We start from the raw sequence: 8,926 nt of genomic DNA on the forward strand, positions 1-8,926 counted from the left end.
AAGAACAATATTCCATGTAGGCTACAGAAGTCTGGGGCTGTGGCCTCAGCTGTAAAAACAAAACTATCCAACCAGTGATAAATGAAGACGGAAAATTTTGAAGATGAATTGCTTTCTTTGACATTTAATAAATATTATAAATTCCGTAGATGTCGGTTGTTAACGATAACTGCCATTTAATCAGAAGGCCTAAGACTTCTTACATCTTTCGCGTGTAATAGGCTACGACTTAAAGGATCGAACATTAATTCAAGTTTCATTGTATTTAGATCCGTTCATTGGCTTTCTAGTTGCGTATTCTTTGTGAAAAATGCATGCATTTAAGTTAATATAGTCTTTGGTGCAAAATTACAAAATTACGTAGGTTAGCATACGTTTCGGGTGCGCGGGGATATTTTGAATAACATTTTAAAATTTGGCACTTGTATGTCATATATGTAACCTAAATTCGATGATTCCATTAGATTTCCTGTCTCAGAAAACATATATTTAGATATTTTATTTGTAATTGTAGCCTATATACTTGCGAAAATATTGCTTAATCATTGTTATGCCCCATTTTGGACGCCATCTTGGATTTCATGCCCCAAAAATGTTCAGAAAAAATGCCACCCTAATTTTTTTCTAAATTTATCATGTTTTCTTTCAAAATCAAGTGAGTTTTTGCTTTTAACAAAAAAAAAACACGAAATTACAAATATGCCTACACTTCTAGCGCAAAGTAAACATTCAGATAAAAAAAAACAACATAACACTCTCCTGTACAACTGGCATGTTAGGTCAAAAACAACATGTTAAAATTAAGAACTTGTTGTTAATACACCGTCTATGTACGTCAAATTAACACAAATGAAAACTGCTGACACATCGCACAGGGGCGTTGTGGACTGTTGAAGAAATGAATTAGTGCCTTTGCCGTTCCAACGTGGTAATTCCATACCATTGATGCTCGTAAAGCTGATTATCACCCCAACCAATTAAACAATATCGCTGTTTCTTTTTGTCGCAGAAGATACTGATAATTAGAGTTGCTTTTGTAGCACCTAATTTAGTGTACGTTAATCAAGTCCAGTGTTGTGTTCTTTTGTCTTTGAAAAGGGTGCTGGAGTTGAATTGCAAGCTGTGTGACAATCGCCAGCGGAGATTCAGAGCGCCGTTCGTCATGGATAATAATTTACTTTCCCATCAGACCTCAACTGCTTCTATAGCATAGATCGATGATGAGTGTCATTGACAGGCCATGCTGTGCAAAAACACTTGAAATATCTTTTGACTACGGTGATATAAGTTTATTTTTTCCCGCGTTCAATAGCTGACAACGTCAAATCAACGTAGAATTCACCAGCTAAATAAAGTTCAGTCTTGTGAGGGATCATCTCTTCGTCCAAATATTGATCCTGGCTTACTCTTTGCAGGTCAGTTGCGGTTAATGTGAGGTTAAGCGCGTGCATGCGAATTGCGAGTGGCATAAAAGGAACACAAGTTGATCAGGCATCACAATTAAGATGGAAGAACTTGTGTCGAAACCTCTGCATTGGAACTGTCGGCAAATAAACTGGTTCGAAACAAAATCTCGGTAAAATCTCAATGTGTCAAATTTGTCGTGCAGCACCAACTCATCAGGTCTCAACCCTATGAAGTAACAGTATACATACTCATTCTAACTTCCGATAGATAAAGTGAAAAAATGTCTTTCTTTTAAGTTTTAAGTACGTACGTGACACAGATCATGACCTTCAAATAGAGAAGGGTCAAAACGTGGTTTTCAAAGCGGTCGGTCAGTCAATCAACCAGCTTCCCATGCCCCATTGCCAATTTAAGGCCGATTTTGTTACCAGTTGACACAGTGCCATTACCAAAAGGTTTGGTATTCTTTAACGTATTGTTTGAAAACTAGGTCACAAGCTACCAACACATTGACGGAATTCACGCCACATCAAAATAGAGCCCGGAAAATAAACAAATAAACTAAAGGTCAGGTCTGACGTTACCCACGAAACTCTTCTTCGCCTCACAGTCTGTTTCCAGTAATTAAATTTTCAACACGACACAGATTTAATTACAAAAGACATCTGACTCTTTCCATAAACCGGCCAAATGTCTGTTGTAAAACGTTTGCTGCTGGTTAACTAAACGCAGTTTTTGGCTGAATTGTTTTTTAAACTATCAAGTCTAAATCGTCCAACAAAGCCTCTAGCTGTATTTTATTATTACGAGCAAATTATAAAATTAGGCGTTTTAACAACATGGGTGGTTTCTTTACTGTCCAAGTTAAAATGCAACTGCAGTAGTGCACTGTTTTCTAGCTTAGTTGCATCGATTAGAAAAATAAGCTTTAGGTTAAATTAAACAACGATTAGATGTACAGCGCGATATGGGAAGAGTAAATTTATAAAATTAAAAAATATCTTGCGATTAATCAAAAACATTGCTTTAATTCATTTCATCTTTAAAAGTAAATAACTTTTAAAAAGGAGTTGCTTACAAAACGTAATTTACACAAAATGGGCAAATTCTTATCGAGTTATTTACGATTTTCAAATTAGACGTAGCATGGACAATTTGGATTGAATAACGAGACGCACTGCGTCTGCGCTTCCCAGTGCGTCTGAAACTAATCGATCAGAGACTGTCACATGATACTTGCATATCAACTAGATAACGAATTAAAGTCCTTTTCGTGACTGTTGGATGGATCATAACGCAGCTGTGCTGTGTGCATGTTACAGCGGGAATATGACACTGTCGCCAGTACACCGTTGTAATAAACGGCACTGTGTTCCTGCTCAGTTAAGAATCACAGGCGACGATTAGTGTCAACTGGCCATAACCTACATTGACGCTTGGCTAAATAAGGGAATCCAAATAGGTCCCAAGAGGGGGTAGTACGCTAAGGTAGGCAGAAGGAAATAATAAGGAACCAAGGGGGTAGTACGCTAAGGTAGGCAGAAGGAAATAATAAGGAACCAAGGCGCCAATGCGCAAAAGCAGTCTTTTTATCTTTGATCAGATCAGATCTTAATTTATCTGTGTGGCTGGATCATAAACTAACAGACATACTCAAAACATCAGTCAAAAACTAGTTCAAGCAATTAGTCTCTTTAGTGCCAGTTCAACATCCAATCAAACATTGTGCTATCCGCACGTCACAGTGAACGACACAAACTACCTCACACGTCATTGCCATTAATGTTTTATCCACGGTTTGAGTGAATAAACAAACTTAAACACACAAACAATAAAAATTGGGCCACGCCACAAACCCTGGTTAAGTCTCAAACTGCGTAATCTTTTATATTCTAATGGCTGCATGGGCTAGCTATTGATAAAGTTCGCTTGTTGGGTTTAAATATTAAGCCAAGCGAGGCACTCAACTGCATCGTGTAAATCGGTCAATGGCAAAACCGGATGGACTGAACGTACAATTCAAGAAAAATGTCATGTTATTTATTCATACTACCGGGAATAATGCTACCGCAGTAGTTAGAATAGCTTATAATATCCGAGATTTGAACTGAAAAAGCGACATTTCTAATCCGTAATGATACATTCAGACGTAAACTCCAAAGATGTACAGTAGAGACATTATGTGGATTAATGTCACAGAAGTCAAAGACTAGCTGCGTGACAAAATCTTTGAACATATTTTCTTTATCAAGAAAACGGTATGACGTATGGGTGCTGCCAGGCGCGGATTTATGGGGGGGGCCCAAGGGGCCCGGGCCCCCCCCAAAATTTTGTGAGAAATTGTTGAATGGTATGATATGCTTCTAAATAGCTGATATTAGTCCCACAGCGGACTTAACTTATCCCGGGGGAGGGGGGGGGGGAATTATTTTTTGTTATTATTAAGGTTGAAATTATCCATCGATTATACATTTTAATAGCAACATTTGTTGGAGCTGGCTCAGCTGAAACCAACGCTGAGCCAAATGACGTCTGTTGAAACAATCTGAAACCTGAATTGTTTTATAGTTTTTAGTCTTCATCATAATTTCAATCAATTACTGTAGGCTAGCCTATATGTCTGCAAACATACAAATATCCAATTGGTCATGGACACTGCATACAGAAATTTATTGATGAACATGGCTGTTTTAATGTCTATTTTATAGCATATCGCATATGTCGTAGTACAGCGGTTCTCAACCAGTGGGCCATGGCTCACTGGTGGGCCATAGAAACATTTTGAGGTGGGCCACAGACATATAGCCTATAAAAAAATTGAAAGATTTATTGAAACATTTTGTTTCGTTTTTATCACTATATAGTCAATTTTACACTTGTGTGTTTGTTCAACTACAATGAATGATGCTGCTGTTTTTAGCTGCAAAGTGGCAATTATCATTCTAATTATTGCAACTTACAGTTTTACATCAACTCAGTTTTTACACACTTTATGATGTAATAGACTAGTTTGTCGTTACAATTAAGCCATCTTTATAAGCGGTAGCCTTGTTGAACTTCTGCAGATCCGCTTTTTAGTACGTGCAGCATTTTATTTTGTGGATTATTTTGGGGAGGAATTGACAATACTTGAAGCTTTAAGTTTGATGAAAATTACATTCAGTAGGCTATGTACAACAGTTAGTCATCATTCATTGAGGCCATCAAAACTGAAACGTCACCTGGAAAAAGTTCATCCAAATTACAAGGATGAAGATGTGAATTTTTTTAACGAAAAGAAGACAATGTGAAGCGTCAGCGCCTGGATTCAACAAGGAGATTCCTGCAACTTTCCAAAGGCAATGTTCTGCTGCTTTTTGTTTATAAACCTTTTTTGTATTTTTTTTCATACATAAAAATTGAATGGGCCACAGAACTTTTATGCAAACAAAAATGGGCCACGAAAGAAAAAAGGTTGAGAACCACTGTCGTAGTATCATTGTTCACAGTGGCGTAGCCAAGGGGGGGGGGTTACAACCCCCCCTTGGAACACGTGTGACGTCACGATATTGAGAATGATGCTTTCAGTCTCTATGTCACTAAAACAAAGTTTGCCTAATTTTAAGCGAAACTGCATTAAAAGAGCGAGTTTTGCCAATACCAAACATTCAAACATCTCAGCCAGTAATTAGCAACAAGAAAACATAGAGACTTAGCTTTATTACCGAAAAAATGCCGAAGAAAACATGATCTTATCCTTTTGCTATGCCACCGGACAGCGCCATTTCACAGGAATATTTATACCCATATTTTTGTTGAAAATGCTCTCAGAATGCACCAAATTCAAAGTAATTTTTCAAAATTTTCTGGGGGAGGCCCCCCAGACCCCCCATCGCTGAGTGTCGCCTTTGGCGAACACACCGTCAGGCTTCGCCCGCCGGCCGTCAAACCCCCCAAAATTCTTGCCTACGCCACTGATTGTTCATATCTGTTTTTTCTTTTCAATTCATTTTCAAATTTTTTGGCCCCCCCCAAAAAAAACTCCTAGATCCGCGCCTGGGTGCTGCCCCCACTTGCTAAGACTAAGTAGTCCTTCCTTTTTCATTAAGTCAACGTGTGTAGGTTTTACATAAACGTAAAAAAGGATTAATTTGCTAGCTAGGGCCAAGTTGACGTGGGAACCGTAACCGGACATAAGCCGGACCAGGCTTTACCTTTATCGATCAAAGATAATCATCACTGGGTGTGAAGAAAATGTCACTGCAATTAGGAACGTTCACATGCACTGCAGGAAATCAAGACATGCCACAAAGAAATCGTTTGCCAAGGGAATAAAGCAAAAGACTCATTTAAAAGCAAGTAGTATTGGCAATCTTGTACCAGCAAATGTTCAGACAGCAAGAGTGTGGTTCATAAAAGATATTGTCTTGTGGTTTTGTTTCAGTTTGGTGACCAAGCTGACAAAAATGTCTCGACTTTACGCTGACTGTACGCTTTCAGACGTTCAATCATCACAAACCAGAGAAGTCTGTGAACCATGCGCGATTTTCCTGTTACAGGAGGTTGAGTGAGTGAGGAAACGTCTCACTCACTCTGTTAGAACACGTTGTAATTAACCAATGCTATTATCAGCGATAAATTGCTTGAATCAGAAATTATAAAATAATGTTGTAAATTTCAAAAGTAAGGTTTCGAAAAGTAACGGCAAAAACATATTTTTACAACATATCGGATTGAGCTTACAAATAACGAGCAACCCACATATCACTAACCCAGAATACATCAAACGCAGTTACTATTCGCCAAAAACTTTAACAGGCTCTTTCATCTTACTGGGATCGTCAGAAGGTTCTCATTTAAATAGAATCCCAGAATACTGTATGTTGGAAGGGTTCGGAACATAAATGCTGTGTTGAGCTTGCACATTGCACAGCAAACATTTGAAACGGTTTCGATTAAGTGTTCAAGCTGGTTGAAAGTACCTTCGTACGGTTCATAACGCAAAGGTCAACGCTGACCAAACATAATACAGACGTCACTTCACTTGCACAACATCCAAGCCAAATAATACAAGCAATATTGACTGCGATAGAGCTTCAAGAGCAAATAAAATCATCAGAATATTACCAACCAAAACGACTAGCTTGTGAATTACAGCCATTCCACTCGTAAATGAACTATTCATAAAATTACATAGCCTTTATATGAGTTGACCAAATAGAACATAAGCAAGTTTTATGCAATTTCGTTCGTTTTATTAACCATAGAAATTCCAGAAAGCTGTTAAACAGATTACACTTTATGCATACCGGCAGTCAGCCGACTGTGTAAAAAAGGCAGCAGAAAGCTGTTTCAGGTTTACGAATCTCGTCAGTAGTAAGATTGACGGTTTTTTTTTATGCGGGTGAAATCTCAGATTGATTACAAAACTGTATATAATTAAAAAAATTGAAAATATGGGAAGTTGGCGCTTCATTGCCTCCACCACAACCCTCGACGAGAGGAAAGAACCTGATGATGATGTAATCTCAGAAACAAGAAAAGTCAAAAGTAAAAAATCAAACTTTACAGTGGCAGCAATATTTTCTTACCTCCCTCCTACCAGGAGAACATCTTTGGTTCGATTTCCCCATTGTTTGATTACTTTCAGTGTTTGAAAGTCCAGTTGAAAATTCTCCGAGGTGTTCTTTTCCCAAGGTGTGAGACGGAAGCGGGGCGATGCACCTGCCTGTCCTTTGTTGTATGACGCTTTTTTTCCTGCCATCCTCGGCCCCAATCCGGTAAATGTACGAAATCTATTTGATAAAGTTGCTGAAAAAGCAAAGGAATGGCCTAACTATGTACGCAGAACAATTAATCTAATAGTACAAAAGTATAGCTGCTCGTAACTTGAATGTATATACTTGAATAAAAAAATACGCTTTAATGAAAGACTTTATTTTTATGACTTACAGTATGCTTCAGAAACAACTCATATATTCAACATTGTGCAGAGAAAACATTATTGCTATGATCCATTAATGATAACGCAATGAAAGTACTTTATTTCATTGAAAAGCGTGATGTAACTATTACCATCGGTTCTTGTCAAGGGAGCTTTTGTGATTGAAGAGCCGTGGGCCGCCGTCAAAACGGAGTAAACAATCAATAACACGATGGCAATTGTAGAAAGGTGCGTCCGCGGTCTTGATAATGACGAAGGTGAAAATGATGCTTTTGATGCAGTAGAAGGTGACGATAATCTTGGCCGGATCAAACAGCTTAATGCTGATCCCACACGACAGCAATTAAAGTAACATAACTCGGTGTATCCGCGTGGCTTGTCATCACAAATTACAGAGTTGAGGTCTGCTGCCAGCCGCACTGAGGTGTTCGATGAATAATCCTGCTGCGGATTGAATACACAATCCTCACAACGACCAGGGTTCTTTGATCTCGATGCAAGCGTTGAAATTGATGAGCGTTTGCAAAACGCTGGTACACGCACAGTGACACCGCGATACTGCCGCAAATCGGCAACATCACTCGTCAAGTCTACAACGTTGTTACGACCGTTGGCCGGCATTGCGACCGTATTATATATCTTGTGTATCGTTGCTTCAATTATAAATCCAGACGTTTCAAAACCTTAGTATCTCAGAATAGCAAATCAGTTATTACAACTTAGAGTTCTGCAAGCAAACGATATCAAACTTACACCAGTGTAATACGTTTCACATCCTACAGTTGAAGAAAATCACAAAAATTAGTCCCTTGCTGAAGCACTTTATTACAAATCAGTATCAAATTCAGTACAGTTAAAACATCCCGCTACAAATCTGCTTCTCCAAAGTAATTTCACGTTTGATGCAATGACCTTGAGAAGCAAATTTTTCCATAAAAGGTCCACTTGTAAAGCTGAGAACTGGAAATCTTAATCAATCGTTTAATCTCAAAAGCACCCCTCTTATTGTACTTCCTTTGCAACGACAAAGCTTGTTGTTTGGTCGCACGCGAGATCAAGTACTAGACTTACCTGCATTTAAAGGAAAAAAAAACTTTGAAACCTTTACGTCGGTTTAACATACTAGTAAAGAAGTAGATAGTTAGTTAGTAAAGAAGTGAAGGCATTCAGGCCTTAAAACTCGTGTTTTTTTCCGGCAGCCATCGTGGCCTACCGAGAGCTCCTTCTCGGCGGCCAAATCTGCGTGCTTGGAGGCCAAAATACAATAACGATAGCACAAGTAAATAGCATTAAACTTGCATTTAAAATGATCACTTAACGTTGTTGAAGTCTGGGCGACGTCCTGCAATAGAATCGTTGCACCACGCATTAATAAATGCTTTATCGGGATTGTAATCCGGTATTGCGGGACCATCTAACGACCTTAAATTGTTTTCACTGCTCGCAGCTCAGTAAATTGTTTCAACTGCATACCGCCTTTCATAAAACCTGACCATTTATTCCGTTATGATGTCACCATGGAGGGTGTGAAGTCACTAACCCACAGCGTTCTCAACTATGAAGACACGTGTTTTTTCCCACGGATGTCAACTAACC

The 8,926-nt window shown here is 38.6% G+C and overlaps 1 protein-coding gene across 1 annotated transcript in view; it reads right to left on the reverse strand.

Annotated features, from left to right (window-relative positions):
• The window catches only part of LOC145775054 (semaphorin-6A-like), a 31,544-nt gene extending 24,387 nt beyond the window's left edge, over nucleotides 1–7,157 (reverse strand). Inside the window, exon 1 of the mRNA XM_082586252.1 lies at nucleotides 6,978–7,157. Within this exon, the coding sequence (XP_082442378.1) occupies nucleotides 6,978–7,150 (173 nt within the window). The 5' untranslated portion in view covers nucleotides 7,151–7,157. The remainder of the gene's footprint in view (nucleotides 1–6,977) is intronic.
• Between the last annotated feature and the right edge of the window lie 1,769 nt (nucleotides 7,158–8,926).

The sequence above is a fragment of the Aplidium turbinatum genome, chromosome 8 (assembly GCF_918807975.1).
Source record: "Aplidium turbinatum chromosome 8, kaAplTurb1.1, whole genome shotgun sequence".
NCBI classification, from domain to species: domain Eukaryota; kingdom Metazoa; phylum Chordata; class Ascidiacea; order Aplousobranchia; family Polyclinidae; genus Aplidium; species Aplidium turbinatum.